The sequence below is a fragment of the Rhagoletis pomonella genome, unplaced genomic scaffold (genome assembly GCF_013731165.1).
Source record: "Rhagoletis pomonella isolate Grant_MI unplaced genomic scaffold, Rhpom_1.0 Rhpom_scaffold_00005, whole genome shotgun sequence".
In the NCBI taxonomy this organism is placed as follows: Eukaryota; Metazoa; Arthropoda; class Insecta; order Diptera; family Tephritidae; genus Rhagoletis; species Rhagoletis pomonella.
This window is the reverse complement of record NW_023458559.1, coordinates 40,453,704-40,475,389: the sequence shown is the minus strand read 5'-3', so window position 1 is coordinate 40,475,389 and position 21,686 is coordinate 40,453,704. Positions and strand designations below refer to the sequence as shown.

General features: G+C 38.5%; 2 protein-coding genes across 2 annotated transcripts in view; one reads left to right on the top strand and one right to left on the bottom strand.

The window, feature by feature from the left end:
* LOC118740103 (phenoloxidase-activating enzyme-like) overlaps nucleotides 1-16,703 on the top strand; it is a 33,822-nt gene extending 17,119 nt beyond the window's left edge. The window contains exon 7 of the mRNA XM_036471597.1: nucleotides 16,654-16,703. Within this exon, the coding sequence (XP_036327490.1) occupies nucleotides 16,654-16,703 (50 nt within the window). The remainder of the gene's footprint in view (nucleotides 1-16,653) is intronic.
* A 603-nt stretch (nucleotides 16,704-17,306) lies between these two features.
* Nucleotides 17,307-17,711, bottom strand: LOC118740102 (collagen alpha-1(XXIII) chain-like). The gene is made up of 2 exons (XM_036471596.1): nucleotides 17,678-17,711; nucleotides 17,307-17,608 (listed from the first exon to the last, which is right to left on the bottom strand). The coding sequence occupies exons 1-2, from the start codon at nucleotides 17,709-17,711 to the stop codon at nucleotides 17,307-17,309; spliced, it is 336 nt and encodes a 111-aa protein (XP_036327489.1).
* Nucleotides 17,712-21,686: the final 3,975 nt, after the last annotated feature.

Genomic DNA, 21,686 nt, shown 5'->3' with positions numbered 1-21,686 from the left:
ATAAACAATCGTGGTACAAAGCTCAATAAAAATATTAAAAATAAAATTTTCTAATTTCGATAGTGTATACAACTGGTTTATCTTATTTCGGCATTCGACTCTTGTTTTAGGAATCTGTTTCTAATTTTAATGCTAAATGGGAAGAATTTAGAAAATTGCACCTTTTTTGGCACTTTTGTTTTTGTATTTGGCACATTTTGGCTTTTATTATCTTCAATATGGCACTTCATAGATAAGGATAGTTGGCAACACTACCTTGTTAAATACACCTTGGCTATGACTACTCACCAGCCGCTACACAGTCGCTACTTGTGTACTCACCGCTATTCACAGTCGCTTCGCCGTGTCACTAGTGCTACCACTGCTCACCACTCGCTGCACCATTGCTAAGAGTCTCCCTATTCGCTCACCGCTTACCGTTCCCGATTTCGTCTCTCCATAACAACGAACGTCCCCGTCAATATCTCCCACCCTCAATCTTCGCTTAGGTAGGAGATCCTCGCAATTAGTATGCAGAGTAAGAGAGTGTCTCCGTCTGAGAAACATGTGCACCAACCATAAGCCTAACAACTTGAGAACTATATATATAGTTAGTATTTAACATCAACATCTACTTACTACCCGGCAGCGGTTACTTAGTACACAGAATTCCATTGTTTACAAGTTTGTTGTCGCTTCGAAGTTGCTAATCGCGCGGTTTATACGCTTCGCTTAAATCGGATGGATTATTGCAGTGCTTGCAGTGTTTCCACTCGCCGGACCGGCCGGCCACCCGTTTGACTAGTTTGCGTGTCAGCTGCCCATGCAAAGGCCGACTGTGAATCAGCCAAGTGGCAAATTTATCGAATTTTCCCTGCACTTTTGTCGGCATCAAAACCAAATCACCATGAACTCACAACGCGCCGACACTTAGTTCAAGTTGCATTTCATTTGTTTGCCATAGTTACGTGTTTATGTACTTACATATGTATGTATGTGTGTGTGTGTGTTTGCATGCATTTAAGTTCACAAAAGACGCCGCGAGGCGTACGCTCGCCTAACTGCGGTCACACGCAGCAGCCAGCAGCATTCGATCCCTGCTGCCACGAAGCGAACGAAGTTCAACTTCATGCGCAAGCGCGCAACTTGCAACATCAGCCCATCAGCCATTGAGCGCGTTGCGGCACAAAGTTGCAGCTATAGTTGCCTACATAGAAGAAATTCAGCTTTTTGTGCAAATGTACACATTTCTTGCTTTTTGCTGCCCGCGCCAGCAAGCTCTTTCAAATTCGTCGCTGTGCCGCTCGCTAGACGCTTCGTTCGGTCATTCAACGCTCGTTTGATGGGTGGTTAAATGTGTTTATTTTTTACGATAAAATTTTTGGTTTTAATAAATACTTGTAACCGAAAATTCCCAAGCAAAATTGCGCTGCGCTGGCTACTTGTTCGCTTAGCTACTCAGAGGCGCTCGTTTGCTTTATCGCTTTTCTGCTTTGCATGTTTAGCATTCGCTTTTCATTTTATTAGCTTCGCTGGTTGCATGCAACAATGTGCTTGCGTTGTATTGCATTGTATTGCTGTGGCACGATGCAGCCTCAACGCTTGTATTGCCGATGACTCGCTTTAGCTATTTCATAATGAAAATTTGCCTAAAACACGAAATTCAGCTTCCGATTATACAATTGTCTGCGAAAAAAGAGAACATAAATACTTATTTGTAACTAGATGTTGCATGAAAAAGTGTGCAATCGCTTCGGGAATTTGTTGTTTGGCTTTTTTGACAGCGCGCCTGATTGTATCGCGCTGGCATCATTTCGCAATAAATATTGGAATTGCCTGTGCCATAAAAGCGATAACTGTAACCATTTTTACGGTTCGATACTCATAAAAGTGTAGAGATCTTTAATGGCTGATTGAAGTTTTGGTTCATATTGAAACGTTTTGTTTTATATGATTTTTTTTTTGGCTGGTCAATGTCCCCGAAGAAATCGTTTAATAACACCGGGATTTCTTATAGGCAATGCGTGCGATGTGATAGGGCTAACTTTATGTCTCAAGAAACCAAACAGCTGACATGTGAGCAAACAAAATAAGGTTCACGAATGACACTGAACGCCAAACTATGCGCGTATAACGTGTAATTCTAAGCAAATTTTCAGAAGAAAATATGGGTCTAAAATCAATTTGGAGTTTGACAAACTCTGTTAGACGGTTTCTTTTCTTTGTCATTTTGCTGTAATGTCGTAAAGAAGTGATTAAATTTTGTATATAAAGATGCAATGTATAAGGGCCTATTGGAATGAGGAATCCATTTCTGAACTCAGCTTTTTCCTAAACCATCCGCCAGAGCGCACAATTGTGAAAATTTTCACATTTTCTTACTAAAATTAAACGTACATAAATATTTTTTTTTATAAAACATTAAAGTCAGTACAGAATACATATGTATGTATGTATAAGAAATAAAACTGTTTACCCATTTTAATTTTCAAAAAATTTTCCCATAAAAATTAATCCTTCCTAAACATACATATTTTTTTGTAGTTGAGTTCATCTTGTTCTTATACGGAAAGTAAAACCTCGTAATAGGGGCGCTCTTGCTATCCAGAGCTTTTTGTTAAAGTCTTTTCTTAGCATTCGACAGACAAGTAGATAGTAGAGTGATTTATTTGGTTTTTCCACACCGGTTTTTTTTGAATATTTGTAGGCAGTTTTTTAAAATCTTATGGCATTTTTTTACACCACGTCCATTAGAACTAGTGATTCGACATATTCAATAAATGATTCATTATTCTTTAAACAAAATGCCTTTACGCCCATAATCCCTGGGTTTTGAGTTACTCGGTGAATAATTTTCATTGCTAAGAAAAATCTATCGATAACAAGGTCCGCTGACCTAATGAAATCGTTTTAATCGTACTTGTACGTCGGGGAGTCCAAGATGAGAAGGACCCCGGACCTTTCGTTATTCAGACTCTGCCAAATCTGTAGAGCTACTCTACAAGTTAGTTGCTCAGAAGGGTGGTAAATATTTGGTTTCCGGTTGATAAATGAATTTGAGAAGCCAGACAATTCAAAGGGTGCTGAAAGCGCTGCATTTTTATGCAATTAACTGTAATATTCTCGAAGATTTAAGTGGACCTAGTCAAGATTATCTACGACGTGCTCTCACACGAAACCCTGCGGAACAGACTGGATTAGTGGCTTTATTTAAGGCGTAGTGAATTAAGGTACCTGCTTTATCTTTGACTCTGGTGGTACCAAACGATTTGCTGATATGATGTGGTCGGTACCAATGCTATTCACATAAGAAACCTTAGATAATTTTATCTCAATGGAGAGCGTTCATCTGACCTTTGTTGACGAAGAGAAGTTGGGTGAAGTGCTGTCTCTGAAGAGTTAAATATTATCAACCTTATAACTAGTAGGTTTGTTGACTACTTTTTTCAGTGATCATCATGTTGAAGATGGCGGATCTCCTGCTCACGTGTGACGCTTATTGTGAAGGTTAGATTACTGGGATTACTGTATATCCTGAATGACTTGCGTCAAGACTCCATACTTAATTGTTCGACTGAAGATGGATTGGGGCTTATCTAAATTAAAATTAAATATCTTTAAGATCATCAAAGCTATTCCTTCCACAATTAACTTCGTTCGTCTTGCGCTCTCTGATGGAATTGAGACTACTAAGAGGCACATAATTTCAGTTAGGCACACTTTTTAGGAATTTTCATTTCAACGCCTATCTGCATAAAGGCTATTTTGAGGGGATACAGTATTTGCAACGTAGGACGTTATTATGATCTTTTTCACGGACTGGTCGAAGTTTGATGGAAGGGCTGGAAGAGATAATTTTTGCCAGGGGCTCACAAAGTAAACGTTCAAATGCAGGCTCCTTAGCTCCTGTAATGATTTTCAGATGAATGTGAGTGTCACAGTAGATATTGCCGCTTTGCTGCACAAATCCGTAAGGTGCTGGCAGCCCTAAGGAATCAATTTAATAACCAGCAACCTCAGATCACTGCAGTACTTTATAGCTAAAGCTGGTTACTACCAAAAATTCTTGATAAAAGCTGGATGTTAACTAAGGAAACTAAAATCTTTTATGATATCTAGGCGTTGATAAGGCTTAAGGCCGACCATTCAATTATTTGCATCGGATTGTGCAAATATCGGACTAACCAAAATCGCTAGAAAGAGCGCCCTTAGGTCGGTCCCACTGGAGATAGGATTAGGAGGAGTATCTTCGAACACTTTTAGGGTTATTCCTGGACTGATAAGTTGCATGCCAGATCAGATGACGAGCACTAAAGCAAGCGCAACTTTAGCTTTTAATATATATCGTCGTTTAAAGTACAAAACCGTGTATCAAGAAAATGCAGCACTTCGTTTGTGAGGTTGCCTTTATTTTATTGGAAAGAGTAAAACTTATCTTATTTCAATACGATTCTCTCTTTTATCCCTAATTATCTCTGTTTCTTATATCTAAGTATCGATATTTTAGAATGAATGGATAAGGGCTTGAGGCTATGAGCTTCCGATGCGCACATTATTTTTGGGCCCAAAAGTCAGTTGCGAGGTTTTGCAGAATGAGGGTACGCGATTTTGTAACTTAAACGATGATATGTATAGGAATTTTCATTGGACTGTTATGTATTTGGTAGTCATGATTTTCTCGAGGGATTCATACAATTGCGCTGATTGTTTTTGGAACAAATCCAAACATTTATCAATTTATGAGTCTAAGATTAAGCGCAAGGTAATATTTTTGCATGAATCTCTTTAGAATTAGAAGAAATTCGACTCTCACGAATTCAATATAAATTTATGTATATCCTTACATACATATATATATATAATATACTTAGCAGTAGCAAACTTGTGAATGAGTTGTAAGAACTTCACTGTCTATATCCTGCAGCCTAATAGCGCATTAGTAAGTAACAAGTTTATGGCGCGCTATTCAGATGCAGGCAATGCGCATCTTTTTTCATTCATGTGGCCATTTCATTTGGACATGAGTTCCGCATTTATAATAATGGGGGCAGACGCGACGCCAAGCGCCACTCAAATCACTTATACTCATACCTTTGGCGGGCAAAGACGCCAAACGTCTGACTATTTTATATATATACGTACATACATACATATGCATGCAAATAGCGCTTTAATATACTTCATTTTCTTTTATTTTATTTCGCATTTTGTGTTACTTTCCTGCCCATTTCACGTCCTCAAGCGAGGCATTACAGCTAGCATTGAAGCCAAGTAAAACCCGCAGCTTCCTTATGAATGTGCATAAGTTCGTCTGTGTTTTTGTTGTTTTTATATTTCGACATTCGTATGCCTGCTATAGTAAATATTTATGTGTGTGTGTGTGTGGGGGTTGTGAAAATTACATGAACTTGTCGGAATTGAATTTTATTAGCTACTTTTGCTAAACTCTGCTCCTGCGCTCATTTGTGTTATATTTATGTATGTATGCTCTTATATTAAGCTTTGTGTGCGCCTCCGGCTATACATTCTTCGTTCCGTCTTAAGTCAGCCATTTATGTTCATGTATAAAAGTCGCGTATTTAAGTCGTAAATACATGAATTCCATGAGAAAACAAAATACATATATTGGTACTTTTTGGGTAATTACGTTAAGTGCTGAAGTGTCTGGGAACTAAATATGGCCACGCACACAAACACAGTCATACATGCACAGCATTCAATTATATTATAATATATACAAATTTAAGGAATGCTCAAAAAGAAGATCCTTTTCTCAACAAAAGCGAATCATTATTACATTAGCCCATTGTGGATTTGGTAGTGAAGACACTGTTTTCAGTACTAATGAAAATTTAATTGGTTTTAAGGAATACAATTAACGACTAGACTAATGGAATTGGAAAATAATGCAAAAATATGAGTTGAAAACAAGACGCTGTAACAGGGAAATTCTGGCTAAGATAAAAAGTCTTTCGTAGGACAAATGAAAGACAGATGGCAAGTTAGCTCGAAAGACTTTTGTTATTCTAGCACAGAAGTCTTAGAAAAAAAGTTCTCTCATTCACCACTCTCGGAGAAAAGCCATTTTGAGAGAAAGTCGCAATGGCCGAGTGGGCAAGGCACAGGCGTGCCAATCGGGAGATCCAAGTTCGGGTCCTAGCGCCACGGAATTTTCTTCCTTTTTCTAAATATATGTATATATATATATTTTTTTTAACTATTCCGATTATTTATTTTTGAAAAAATTAATTTTTAGAAACTTATTTCACGTATTATTTTTTAATGAATTTTTTTCTTATTTTATTATCTTTAATGGTTTGGTTGTTATTGTTTTAAAAAATTTTTATTTATTTAATTTAATTTTAAAGAACTTGTTTTATTTTTTTTTCTTTTTTAAATATACTTTATACTTTTTCGTTAAATTTTATTTTGATTTTTACGTTCTCTTGTGTTAGAAAGAAAAATGTTTTTTTCTTTTGTAATTCCATTTACTTTTTAGAAATTTCCTTTTTTTTATTTAAATTTAATTTGTCAGACTTTTGTTAGTATCTTTTATTATTTAGATTTTATTTTTTTAAATGAAAACTATTTTTTTATTTAATTTAATTTTTAGAATCTTATATATATTTTTAAGTTGTTTTTTTTTTAATGAATTCATATTTAATCAAAATTAATATTTACTAAAATTTTTTTCGTATTAATTTTTCTAATTAACTTTTTTTAATCAATTTTCTTTTATTTACTAATCTTTATCATTTTAAAAAGAAAAATAAACATATTTTTTTAATAAAATTTAGTTTTTTAAAAAACATATTGACATATAAGACATTCTCGCTAGCAGATGTTTCAATTAGTTTTTCGAAAGACAGTAAAGAGCTTTCAAGATAGTTGCCAGAATTGACAATTGACTTACGAAAGACTTTTGTCTATCGAAAGACTGGTGAGATGAAAAAAAGGTTGGCAGAATTGCACTGTAAAGCTTAAAGCCAAATTTTCAAACATAAAAAACCTAAAAGGTGGAACTGTATTTTTAAGCTTTTTTATGCTGTTTCTTCTTCGTTTCTTACTTCTTTCTTAAAAAATAATAATACAACCATTTTTCGACTTGAAACAAAATTACGAACAGTGTAGAAGAGAAGCTGAAGCTGAGACTGAGTCTGAGGCTCAAGACGAAAAACTGTGCAGTATTTAGTAAAGAAATGCAAAGGTTTCATTGTGCCAGAGAAAGCAAAGATGAAGATGTGTTGTATGTTCGCAGCTACAAGCAATTTGTCTTAAGCGTCCATCTCTCTATTACATCCTCGTCGCATCAGCTTCGGCAGAAGTCATTGGACGGCAAGCCGTGCTGCTACCATGCCTTTTCAGTAAGCAGTGGTCCGTAATAATACCAGTTTACAGCCTTGGTATAGGGCGTTCTTACATTATGAGTGCGTCGAATATTTTCTTGTTGAGGTTGGACCAGATTTGTTGAACCGTCCCACACGTTGCTTCTTCTGACCATATTTTATTTGCCTTCTCGACGAAGTGTGCCTTGAGCCAAATCTTGCAGGGATCTCGCATGAGAAAAGTTAACGTCAGACAGGGTGGCTCCCTTTCTTGCAAGCTCGTCCGCTGCACAGTTACCTCGAATATCTATGTGACCTGGCACGCACTCTATGTGTAACTCATCGTGGACTTTCCTATCTTTTTTCGTGACTAAATAGCTGCTTGGCTATCAGTGTATATGGTTACTGAACGCAGGCCAATATCTCTGCTGGAAAGGTACTGCAGTGGTGTGGCAACCTACATCAGAGGTCTTTAGAGAGGTCCTTTGGGTGTATCCCACTCCTTACTGTTAGATTTAATTTAGAGCCATCCACGTAGATGGCTGTGGAGTTATCTGCGAGGCCCCAGACCGGGTCGTTCTCTGAGTCCTTCATAGAAGGGATACAAGTGGAGAACTTGATGTCGAGCTTCAGCGGTGGTATTTTGTACGACCTAAACGCATCGGTGTAGTTGGTTGGTCTACGGGCTGAAAGTTTACGAGTGTTTCCATGGCTTAGCGACTTATCCAGTGATGTCCACCAGACTCTGTAATCCAGTGAACTATGTGGGGTTTAAGATCCCATTTCTTCCCTATAGTCATTTTGCAGGGGACGGTAATGGTCTTTTTGGCTAACTCCTCCACGTTGAGTTGCCGGGTCAGTTTCCTGTTCAAGATGGCGCCCGAGTATTTCACTTCATAAGAGACCGACAGTGCTACGCCGCTTAAATAAGGAAGTTGAAATAGGGAGATTTTAGTTTTCCTTAGAAAGAGAACCGCAACCGTTTTTCTTTCGGGCTGATATTCAGTCTGCAGCCTGCAACAGTACTTGTTACGTTAAATAACCTCTGTGTGTTCCTTCTGTCGAATCAGTTCAGAAAATATCAAAATCTTACTCGTTTGCGTGGATGTTATTTTTTGTTCGCAGTAAAAACAAAAACGGTTAAAGTGTTTAGCATTGCTGTAAGGCAGTAGTACCCGAAGACTTTTAGCCTAATCCGTTGTGGTTGACCTTTCTTCCTTTCGTCAAGGTTTTTGAAGAAATAGTATTCTACACTGGAGCATCCTTCCACGACCAACTTGAAAACGGCCAATAAATTTTATATGGAAGTACCAATTTCCTGAGGTGACAGCCTGGTTCTTGTGATCTTGCGGCATTGCGAAATAACAAGGTAAAGATTGTTGCCAAAACGAAGAAATTAGTTTATCTGCGTCTTTGTTAGACAGATGAATAGATTGGTATTTATCTTCCGTATCTTGCTCTCACACACAAGACACATGTACCAACCTAAAATAAATTGTGTTCATGGTTCCGAGAGGTTAAGATATTAACCTTGAGGGTAAGGCAGTCAAGTATGTGCTGTGTGAACCCACTACTATGGATGGAATTTATTGATCCCAGATGATCTTGCTTGGATCGTAACCTAAAATACGACGCAGAATAAGATATTTCGGCGAGACCAATTGAGTATATCAAATTGCAACTACTTAAATACAAAGCTATTATGACTCCTAAAGTTCCCATCGAGGACTAGAGTGACCTAATGTTAGAAGACACAAATACCTAACCGACCTTTCCTATTTATTCCTCAATACTCGAAAATTGACTACAATATTGGAAAATCTGTGCGAAAGGATGATCTTTGGGGTGAGGCATCTCAAAGTGAAGTGATGTGAAGAGTGGGTCCGATGACAAGAAGGTTGAAAACACCCACTTATTACGTCCTAAATAGGTTTAGTCTGGTCGACCCAAACGATATGCAAAGTTATACAAATTAACCTGAACCGCTGCGCTTCAGATAATACTGTGCAACTATTTCAGGGTCATTGTCTTGGGGTTGAAATAATTCCAACTCCGCATGAAAGACCTAGACCCATATAGTAAAACCTCCAAATATTTTTGTGTTCTCACAAAAAATTAGAATTGTTTTTTAGAATAAGTAAAGAGAGGGTTAACGTTCATATCGCAGCGAAATATGCAGTTTCGTTGCAAGCAGTAAAATTTCACAAGGAATAATTTTGTTGAAAATTTTTACCCATTATCGCTCTCACGAAAGGGTTTTACAGAGTCTGCATAAAGTGGCATTTGGGAGGTCGGTGTAAGTTTAAAATGTTATAAAAAATTGTTCGCTGGAAAATTACACTAGGGGTATTCTTAGACAAAAGCTTCACGCAAAAAACGTAAAAGTTCATAGACAAAAAACAAATGTCCGCTTGAATTATCCAACAACTTTTTTATGCTTTCATTTATATAAAGCTGGATTATCGGCGCAGTTGATCTGATCGAAATTGTACCCAGACAGATGTCAGTATTGCGGATTAAGCGAGTCGCGGGGTCGTTGATACGACTATTCTCGTCATTGACACTACACAAAGTAAATAAACTCCTCTATTTATTTATTTATTTGGAGCACTTTGGAGAATTTAAAATTCGAGATTCAACTAAATTGCTTCAAAATCGAACTTAGTGACAATCATTCGTGCGCTTCGCTGCTTCGCGTGCAATCAAGTGGAAAAGCAAATCGCACACCGATTAAGAAATTAATAAATAATCACATAAATGGGCGCTACAACAACAACAATGGCGAAGCAGAAAATTGCACCATCTATAAAATGCGACAAATAATCGCATTTCATGCCGGAAAGTTCCCGCCAAGCAAGAGAGTTCGACCATCCGACCGTTGTGTGCCGCTTGCCCACGAGCGCAATAAATTTCCGTGTGTCAAAGGATCGTGTAATTGCCGTCGCTTTTGTAATGACGTTAAAAATTATGAAAAGTGCCGTTTAACCCAGATTCGAGGAATTCATAGAATTTCCATATAACAACACTACGAATCGTCGCGTCGATTGAAAACAAGCATGCAAGCAAGCAAGTAATACATACAGGGATTGTTGCCGCCAGAACGCCAGATCGCCAGAGCGATTGTATGGAGTACAGCAGGATAGTGAATGTGGATAGTGTCCGTGTTGGTGTGGTGGATAACGGCGTGAGCATAAATTGAGGATAACAACTGAACGACAGGCGGCAGCAGCAGCAGCAGCAGCAGCAGCAGCAATTATGGTATGGGAACGAAGCAACAGCAGAAATGGAGAAAGCGTAAGCTGTCATAAAAATCCGAGGCGGCACTGTTTTGTTGGCTACACTGCTTTCCACTGGCCGACTGGCGCTGCGTTCGGTGGCAAGCGTCACCACGACCACAATCAACACTAATTTAGCGGAAATAACGCGCGAAATTGTTATTCTGTTTTACTCATTTCCCACTACGTATTTCCCCAAATGACTGGTCTCATTACGTTGGCGATGGTCGGTAGCAGACCACCACTCGCTGGCCGCTAGCACGTTCCACATACGCCCCATACTACCACAAGTTACGCGTCGGTCGTGTTCAATTGGGAGAAGGCGAAAAATTCTTTTGCTGAAACTTTTTGTTCGGATTTTTCTTTAGTATTATTTCTTTTTTGTGTTAATTTTTCCCTGCTTTACTTTGCGCTATTGCTGAAATCTTGTTTCGCCCGCAGCTCAAACACCTTCCCTAGCCAAAATGCAAACGTTTTGAATTTATGCTTCCTTTTCATTTGTTTCTCGTTATTTTTGTGTCCAGTTTTTTTTTTGTTTTTTTTTTGTTTTTCTTGTTTAATGTTTTCTTACAATTTCACTTCCGTTCATTTGGAAATTGTACGAGTGTAATTTTTGCATTCCGCATTGAATGACAAGTACGCCGATTGGGAGTGGCGCGGCAACTTCACTCTGCTTTGCTTGTTGTACAAGCAAAAGGAAGCTGAAAGCTGAAAGTTGCACATTCAAAACGGACATTTTGTTTATGTGTGTATATATATGCATGTATGTGTGTGTATGCTTGCTGTCCAGCTCTACTGAATGGCTAAAGGCAAATGACGCTGCCCATAAGCAATGGCCATTGATATAATGGCTATGAGAGTCTGGGCATTGCCCCTAGTGGCTAAAGCGGGCACTCACTTGCGCTTAGCTGTGGTTATAGCGATCCTTGTGCCATTAATGCGCTACTTTGCTTTACTATAACTACTTTGCCTCTCACTTTTGCTATACATTTTCCATTTTTTCTTTCAATTCAAAAAAAAGAAGAAGCGCATTTCGTTTATTTTATTGAGCTACACAGTCATACCAATCGAAAAAAAGGAACGTTACTTGTTCAACAGCAAGAGAAAATACAGCAAACAATTTTTAATTATGCAAAGTTTCTGATTTAGCTTCTTCTTTGTTGTTTTTTTTTAACATTTCTTTTCCCTTGGTTTATATGACTTTTCGTTTTTTTTTCATCTTCATTCCAAATGCATACTTACCCGCCACAAACTTAGCCAGCCAAGCTTTGTTACTACATATTTGCTATTTATATAGTTATATTTGCTCGAGTTTTAATGCTTTTCCTAATGAGGTAGAAATTTGAACTGTTTCGAAGTGGCGTTAAGGTGGAAATAAGGGAAATTAGTATAGTTGAAGGACATTTGTTGAAAGCTGCTGGTGAAGAATTTTTAGAAGTATGCCACTTATGGAAACTCGAATTAGATTTCGACCATAAGTTTTTGTTGATTGGAAAAATGTAAAGATTTTCGATACTATAATTTTGATAACAAATGTGCCATTTTAGAACTTTTTATTGCCAAGGGAGATGAGTATTGGCACAAATAGTTGATAATCTTCATACCACGACTAGTAATCTGAGAAAGAAGCGGTCAAGCCGAGTGGGAGCTTTGGTTCACTCTTCATCAACTTCTGGCCAAATTTATTTGGTTTTCATGGTGCGTTGACCTTAAATTTATCTCTGGATTGACCGCGGATATTTCCGTCATTTTCCTTGCCAGCTGGTCGGTCATGCAGCAACAATGAATGGACCTGTGCTCAGGCACCCAGACAATAGCAGCATTTAGATGCCAGCAGTTTGACAGTCCAACTTTGGATGTTCTTCGGTTAAATTTTGAAAATTTAACATCAGCTTAACTGTTTGAATATTTGTTTTGGATTGACGGTAGCTATTAGTCCCGAGCGCTCTCCATTATAGCGCTTGGGGGTTTAGTGGAAGTTCACTGGAAAGTTCCCGAGACCTTTACCTACCCTAATCCGAGTCTACCCAGACAGCACTAAAACTCGCCAAAAATTGTTGCCATAGATAACCACCGGTGGCAGATTTAAACTTATATCCAGAGGGTGTGGAGCATAGTTCTCTCCCCACAAACATGGAACCCGTGCACTTTATCCGTTGTATCTTGGTTCTGGACAACGTCTTATTAAACGCCAGATTTTTAGCCTTTAGCCGTCTTACAGGCGTACAGTGCGGTAATGGCTTTCCAAGAGCCATCTACAATGATTTAATTTCAGTCCTGTTTCCTCTCTAAAATTACTCCAGGCTTCTTGACCTCGGTTGAGATAGGACTTCGTTAAATAAGGAATTTTATATTTCCTCGTGAAGAGCTACATCCCGATCTTGGTAGGATTGCTTTATTGCAAGCATACGCTGTGACTTGACAACAAGTGCCCTTTATTGTTTTCTATGTGACTTGAGGATCCACCTCAGATTGCGGTAATGTAATGGTAATGTTCCAAAAATTCATAGTGTTTTCACCCAAAAAAATGTTTTTCAAATTAAAACGTTTTTAAACTTCTTTTTTATATTATGATTTTAATTTACTTATTCCCTGAATTTAAACCCAATTTGAGTTTTTAAACAGATGACTATGCTCCTACTCGTATATATTTAGTTTAGAAATGAAGCCTCCTTCATCTGACACCTATGTTACAGTATATACATACATAATTCAAGTTGAATTTGATTTTTGTAACAGGTGGTAACTCTGCTTATGTAGTTTATAATTAAAACCATTTCAAGACCATTGCGGCTGATACCCATATTGTAAAGCCGTGCGACAAAAACAAAAAAAAAAATTCAAAACGCCCGAAAGAATCGATGTACTCACGGAACATTGCACTGAATTTTTTAAATAATTTTTGAAATAATCATATTTTTTTTTTAATTTCAAAGTCCTTTTAAAATATCCTGACGTCAGAGAGAAAAACTATGTACGCACTTTTACTTTAATTTATCCATAGGTTCGCGAATATATCAATTTTTGTGTGTGTAAAATTTACTGTCGCATGGTTTAATATTTCATTTAACTTTAAATTAATTAAATCGTTTTATTTAAAAGCTAGTCTTAAAACAGGTCCCAACCCTCTGCAAATAGCTCAGAATTCTACATGCTCAAACTAAAGACGTCTTTTGCATTTGACACTTTAACTTAATTCAATTCCTCTTCAATTCGTAGTTTCAAAGTTCAACTTGAATAAATCTCTTTCGTCTGACACCCATATTGTGATGAATGTGTATTCCTGTTACCTAATTCCCTTAATATATGTATCTCCATACCAAGTTCCAGTAATCTACCACAAATACTTCTTCAGATATGCCGTATGCAAAATACCGTTTGATTGAGAGGTGCCACGCCTCCTTAATGGAGATAAAGGCTACCATATATTTTATGTTGAAATAAATGAAACCATGATGATGAATTTCATGATGATCGGTTTAGTAGTTAAAGCGTGAGAGCGTTACAAACAAACAAACTCACTTTCGCATTCATAATATTGGTAAGGATACCCCACAGAATTGCAGTTTTGGCGATATAATCCTGTATAGAAACATTGAAAATTTAAAGCCCATTTAGAAGAAATCCTCTAGATATTTGGTCTTTAGAGTATTCGTAAATGGTTAACTGTGAACATCTCAGCTATCTCTTCCCTCATTGAACTCATCAGCTTAGTATTAGAAATCAAGTTATTTCAGAACCTGTTTCCTGTTGGAATTCTACCGTAAAGGAACAGGTTATTTTGTTTATAGGTTCATTTTAGTTCTAATTAGTTACTTTCAAGAAAAATAATAAGTAATCGTACAGCTTTTTCATAGCGTCTAGTAGATTAATTGCTCCTAGCCACTATAACTGCGCAGACTTGACATTTAAGGAAAAAAAGGCTTTTTTCTAAAATATCTAAGGATTATATAACTTTAAATTCATACTGCTTCTTTTTTTATAAGTAGTTCTATATTCCTTTAATATCCATTTGCCAAACTACCACCAACTCTATGTCAGTAAAACAACGCTCCACCGCTTTAGCCATCAAAGGTCCGCCGCACTAAATGCTCGTACCACCGAAGCCTTCTCACTCAAGAGGTGATACCAAGGCGAACTTATGCAAGGTGGTGTTACTGCGGTACTTCTTAATGTCAAAATGATGTCTTTGTTGTAATATTTATTCGCCAAACACATCAATTTGACATTAGGACGTACGCCGCGGCAAAAATCCAAACTCGCCATTAATACCACCTTGTATAAATTCTCCTTGGGTGATACTCAAATTTCATCAAGAAGCGCTGAGTGAATTTAATAGCTTTTATATGTACATCCAAATAGTATATACATATGTACGAAAAGTTGTTTTTTGATTACCGTCAATGTTCTGCGATGCCGAACAGGTGAAAGACATTGTAACTGCTCATAAAATGAAGATTTGCTCCAATTAATTTGTAGAAGTTGTAGTTGGTATTTTATGACATTGATGATAAGCGCACAGACTATTTGCCTATCCAACCATAGCAATAAATAAAGATAGCCTTTACCTTGCTACAGAAGACAGACAGAAAGCAGGCTATGCCATGTGATCGTTGTGCTTACGGCAATTTGATTGCTTTCTCGATTTCCGCTCTTCATTCAACAATCTCAAACAGGCAGCGTGGTAAGTTATAATAAAAAAAAAGTACTTTAAGGTCTGCGTTGTAATAAAATGACACGAGATGGCTTTTAACGAGGTACTAAAAAAAGGTAGCACGAAATATTTGTTTGTCTTGCCTCGCACACGCACACAAGAACTTCGAGAAATTTACGTAGTGCGCATGGCGATATATGTACATACCCGTACATATCTGATTGGGTGCGCGTGTGTTAAGTGTTCGTTTGACCAGATCATCAAATCGAGTTTACGAGTCTTTACTACATACATACATACATACACCTGCATAAGTATATGAACGCACATATCGACTTATGTACATATGTAGATATGTATTCTTATAATTTGCCTCATGCTCGTACCGCGCATTAAGTCGTCTCCCACTTGCTGACCATACATACATACACATATATAGGTATGTATGGATGTACATATGTTGGTACACAGAGTAAGTATAGTTCGAGCTATAAAATATGCTTGCTGAAAGGTGCTAAAGTGCGGTAACAACAATTTCAGATATCGAATCTCAGACTGCCGTCATTGATGGTTAAAATTTTCAATGCTATTCTTCTGATAAAAATTGATGAATAAGAAACATAAAATATAACGGTGTTGAATTGATGCGTACTCAATTATTTTTTTGCAAGCTAACTAGAACTTTTTGATTTTAGAGGTTTTCGAGCTTTATGTCATTATTTTTTATTTTTTTTCTGTTAAGAGTATCTTCAATGTGTTGCGCTCTCTAAGCTTTGATTACAAAAATCAAGTTTGCAATTCTGTTACAAATATATTTACATATAAGATCTAAGTAAGTGAAGTTATTGAAATGCGTTTGATTTTAATATCTTACCCCTAAAAATTTGGCATTTGTGTTTCAATTCGTTAATATGCATAAGAGATCATCTGTCACTATACTCTAAAGTTTTATTTAAGACCAATATCAATAAAATTAATTCAATGATCAGGCGCATCTAAAAATAAGAGATGGCCAGCAAATTTCTGTTTCCTGGTATACTGATAGAAAATATTCGCGATATAGTTATCGGTAAGAATAGCAATGTGGTTATCGATGTACGATTTGATTGATTTATCGATATTATTTTACATATATGTATTTATCGAAATGATATTTCTGAAACACTTAGCAAAGACCTTATGATATGTATCGACAGGGATTTGGCGCAGCTATCGATAAATAACCTTATCGGTAGCGTTATCGGAGCCAATATTTTGGAATTTAAAAGTGTTTTCTCATTGAACACGAGCCTTTGGCTATATTTATTCTGAAGAAACTGCTTTCAGATAAGAAAGGTAGAAAATTAGATCAGCCGCTGCACGATATCTTGCAAAGACGGCTTATGATACTGTATCTGTACTTGAGTCTCATCCTACGCAGCTTTTGGTGGGCATTCAGGTGTAGTAGTGAGTTATGATGTTTTGGATTAAAGCCCAGAGCTTTCGGTAAACCTTATCACAAATGAGGACTTGTTGCCACACGTTAGCAACACTGACGAGACGGTCATGGAAGCTCAGCTGGTGTGGGTTTCAAAAATCTCCACAAGCGTTTAGTTAACATATGCAGCTGCTTGTTCGAAGAAAAATAAATAGGTAAGCTGAGTATAGAACAGAAGATATCATCCAAGATGTCTGTTTTGCCAGAACTACTGAGATCATAGGGAGAGGTCATGGTCCTAGCAATGAACGGTAAATTAAAAATGTAACAACTATGTGTACCTGAGTCCAATTATATCTAATAAGGAAACTGGACTTTTCGTTTACATGGAGACCACAGATTACGGCGTATTTTAAAGCCAAGCACCGCAGAGATACCCAGGAGATAAAAACGACGACCAAGTTATTCTCGTCCAATAAGAAATTTGCATATTTTTCTATACAGGCGGCAAAGTTTTATAAAAATTGCCTGATTTTAATTTAGAAAATCAAAAATAATTATTAATTTTATTGTTTGGTTTATAAGGCACCCAAAGCTTTATTTATTACTTATTAAATCCATTCGTAAACATAGTCAGTCATCTAAATCAAAAGCTCTTAAGTACCAGTAGGTCCAGTTGGTCCCGGTGGCCCTGTCGGTCCTTCTGGTCCCCGTTCGCCATCATAGCCCCTTGGCCCACGCAAACCCGGCACACCTGGTGGACCTATCGGGCCAGGACTGCCTGTGTGACCGCGTCGACCGGATGGTCCTTGCGCGCCGGTTAAGCCAGTGCGTCCGTCCGTTCCTCGTTCACCTTTCTCACCCTTTGGACCTGGGGCACCAGGCACGCCTGTTGGTCCTGGAGGACCAGGTGGGCCAACTTGTGTTACAAAATTCGACGCAGCCAATGCGATGAAGCCTGCGAAATAAAATGATGAAAAAATATATAGCCTTCCACTTATATTAAGAAAATGTATGTTACGCGTACCTAAGCAGGCTAACAGCAGTATTGCTAGCCGCATGGTTGAGCAGCATTTAACAGCGTCAAGGTATGCGATGTCTTATTTTATAGTAATGCTTGTTTGCTGATTTGCTAAGGTGGTTAAAGTGCAAATTTTATGAGTTCTTTGCTCCACAAAAGACATTAATTTGAAGAGATCAATCAATCAATTGGGTCAAATAACCGTATATTTAGGTATCGTAAAATTTTAAATTAGATGAATAAAAAATACCTATGCAAATGTTAAGTAGCGAAAGAAAGGTTAAAATTGGGAATAGATATTATATTACATACGTAAATGTCTGGTTTTTTGCGCAAAGATTCTATCATTTCAAATGGCGGTTTCCCATCTCTATATAAAGTTGTCCACTGATTCGCTTGGCTTCAGTTCAGCTAAGCCTCAGAGATGAAAGTCACAATGAATACAATCAGCGGTAAACATAATTTATAGCAACTCAGTAAGCAAAACATTTCAACTTGAAACATCTCTATCTTCCAATTTAGCGTTCATTCTTATCCTGGCTACTTTCGCCATACCCACCATCCAAGGCAAACGTCGGCTAGCTTCAGCAACCGATACGAAAAATGAGCAACGCGCGTTTGGTTTACGTCAACAATCCGTAGTCTATCCCTCGGCACAATGTCTTTGTACGCCTGGCCCACCGGGTCCTATCGGACCACCAGGACAATCAGGCCTGCAGGGTAATCGCGGTGACAAGGGTGACGAAGGTCTTCAAGGACCTCCTGGACCAGTTGGACCAACCGGACAACGTGGTTTACCTGGTCGACCAGGTATTGCGGGTCCAATAGGACCACCCGGCCGACGTGGTAGACGTGGTTTTCCCGGCGAACGTGGACCTGCAGGACCAACAGGTCCACCCGGACCAACAGGACCTACTGGTCCTGCTGCGGCAGCAGCTGCAGCTCGCTCGTTAGATCAGCGCGTGGGTGAGGTGGCGTTTGAGGTTATGCCGGATTATGATATACGTGTGGGTGATGACGACGATGCTGACCCTGAAGATGATGATGATTATTCAGAGGAGAGAAGGTAGATTTGTGTTTTAAAGAAATGTCAGTAAAGGTGTTCTAAACGTATGGAAATAAATAAAATTGTATGCTTTTGAGGGAAAAATTTAAAGTTGGTACATACATAAGTATTCATTATGTGTACAAGTATTTCTTGGAAGATGCCAGTCTGGTTTCGAAACCGTAACTATAGAGCACACAATACGTTTTAGCCACAATACGTTTTAGGTAGGTTAGGTAAGGTTATCGCGGCTGCCCTCATCCCTCGCAGGAAAAGGGCACACTTAGGCCACCATGGGCTCGTTGTGATGTAATTTTAGAGACTTTATATGCCCCTCCTCTTACCTTAGAAATGGAACCACTTCGTAGCTCTTATGAAGCGCACAAAATCATAGATACTGGCTGAATCCCGTTCAGCCAGAAATTCAAAAGAATAATGGAGGAACGAGCATCGACTAGCCCTCGCAAAAGCGAGAGAGATCTGCAAGACGAAAACTAAAACTAAGTGAGAGTCCTTGTGAGTGGACCCTTGTATGGAAGTGATTCCTTAATCCAGTAGGCGGGACTGTGTATTCAAGGCGCCTGAAGTCTACTGGAAATCTTCCGAAATTCTATAGTGTCCAAACCTCGTGCTACTCCATTTGATAGAACCTGTGGGTGCTTACCAACTGTCATTAGGGCAAGATTATCCTCGTACGCAATGACTTGGCAGTCTGTACCCTGCAAACCTGACATCAGAGTGTACACCGTAATATTCCAAAGGAATAGGGAGAGAACACCTAATTTTGGACTGCCCCGGCTTGCAAATCTTGTCATGGAACCTCCCCCATCTCCCATTATATAGCTCTACTGCCTAAGAGGCGATAAACAAACTTCACTTGGGGGTGACCCAGTTCAAGGCGGGTTATCTGGAAACATGCCTTATGCAAATTCCTTAAAATCGAGCGCCTTTTCAATGGTACTGACAATACTACGCAAAGCTGTATCCATAGATTTACCTTTCCAATAGGCATGTTGACAGCTAGAAAGCTTATTTATATAAATTTTCTGTTAGACTTGCGAGTCTATAAGTCCTTCCAGAACCTTGGGAAAGAAAAAAGTAAGGCTTACTGATCGAAAGTCGCTTACCTTCACGTGGGAGCGTCTACCTACCTTGGGAATGAACACAACTTTGGCCAGGGTCCAACCCTTGGGTATGAAACTAAGACAAGCCGTATAGATTAAGGTAAGTATCGGATATAAAACTCCAGATGCTGACTAAAGTTCGGCAGGGAAAATACTATCCATGTCTGGATATTTGTAGGGCTGGGAGGACTTTATGGCCCAGTCTACCCTATTTACATCAATAAAGTCCTCTGAAGCCAACGGCCGTTCAGAGATAATAACCGCGGTGCTGGGTTCCGCAGTAAACCCTGGAAAGTTAGCATTATTTTTTATTTTAGGTAAGTAGAGATGCCAATACAATACGCCAAATCTTGGAAAAGACACGCGAGAGTAGGGTCGAGACACACCATGCATTTGGCGATTTCAAAGCCGCTTTCGACAGCATGAAGAGAAGTTGTCTTTATGTTGCCAGTCTGAATTAGGTATACGACTGTGTAAAATGACGTTGACTTTCCGAGCCGTTAGATACCAAACGAGGTTTCCGACTAGGTAACTCCCTTTCTATGGATCACTTAAAAATATTTTTAATCTCTAAAGTTTTTCGGCCACTCTCTTAAGTGTTTGTCAAAGGGAAGCCGGTATATTTATGAGTATTTTCAGCGCAAGTTTTTGTTGGCTCTTTCTTGCGAAGCTAGCCTTATGTTACTGCGTCTGCATGCTGTGGTAGTTACATTCCAGAAGAGGTTGAGTGACAAAATCATTGGGGTTATCGTAACGAAGCCTCATTGCTGCATCAAATCCCAACGATTAAAAAAATTAATAAACTGTGAAGTAATTAGCGCGACTTGTAACGATTCTACGGGAGCATAATACTATTAATTTCTTTCACGGCTTTTGAATTCATGAGTATATATGATAACGGGCTAGTGAAAGATATCCATTTGCATAATTTACACGAGCTAATTAAAATGATTAGGTTCAGTGTAGCCTAGAAGCAATTAAACGCAGTCAATGTAGACTATAATTTGCGTTGGGAATAAACATTACACCGCCAGGGCACATTTAACTATACATACATTCGGGCATATGTATACTAAGTTCTAAACGATAATGAGTTTAATTGAGCCTCCGCCCTAAAATTGTTCACAACAATGTAGCCAACTTTTCTTCATAGTCCGCTGGTAGTGGATATCTACATTCGCTTGCTCGCTCGCTCACTTCTCAACAGATATGTTCAAATCATTGTCCACCTGCCAGTTTTTGCGCCTAGCACTTAAATACATAACATACATACGCGCGTTTCTTTGTACGTTCGCATAAAAAAGCGACATGAAAATTGCTCCAGTGTAATTGCAAACCATTTCGACTAGTTGCTACTTGTTACTGGCTGCTCAGCAGAGCTTCCAATCGTTGAGTAGTGCAAAATAGGCTGTTCTGTAATAGCAAACTAAACGCCATTGCGAAACTGCTCTGTCTTTGTGGATGACTGCGAATGACTGATCCGGAAGATGAGCAGGCAGCTAGGATTGTAAAATTTGCCGTTGGCTATTGACGACGATGGCGACGACACACTGCTGACACATACATGCAGACGAGCATGTGAACGAGGAGACAGTGTGGTTGGCGTGCAGTTGCAGCTGCTCACCGCTGTGGTAAGAAACACTTCTAGTCCATCTACCAGGTGACCACTGTAGGTACTCCTTTTTTGCTTACTTTGCATTTAGCACAGAGATGTTTATACATACATACCACTCGAGAGTCCTATGTACATACACATAGGGCATTAGTTGCTACAATGTTTTGCAGCGTCTCCGGTTGTGTTATTGATTCAGTCAAACTAGACAGGTGATGAGACGTGCGGATTGTG

What these genes read in the sequence shown, in the direction of transcription:
- LOC118740102 (XM_036471596.1), bottom strand. Translation starts at nt 17,711, where the DNA reads ATGCGGCTAGCAATACTGCTGTTAGCCTGCTTAG. An exon ending in ACTGCTGTTAGCCTGCTTAG is followed by an intron (nt 17,609 to 17,677) that starts GTACGCGTAACA and finishes TTTATTTCGCAG; the next exon opens with GCTTCATCGCATTGGCTGCG.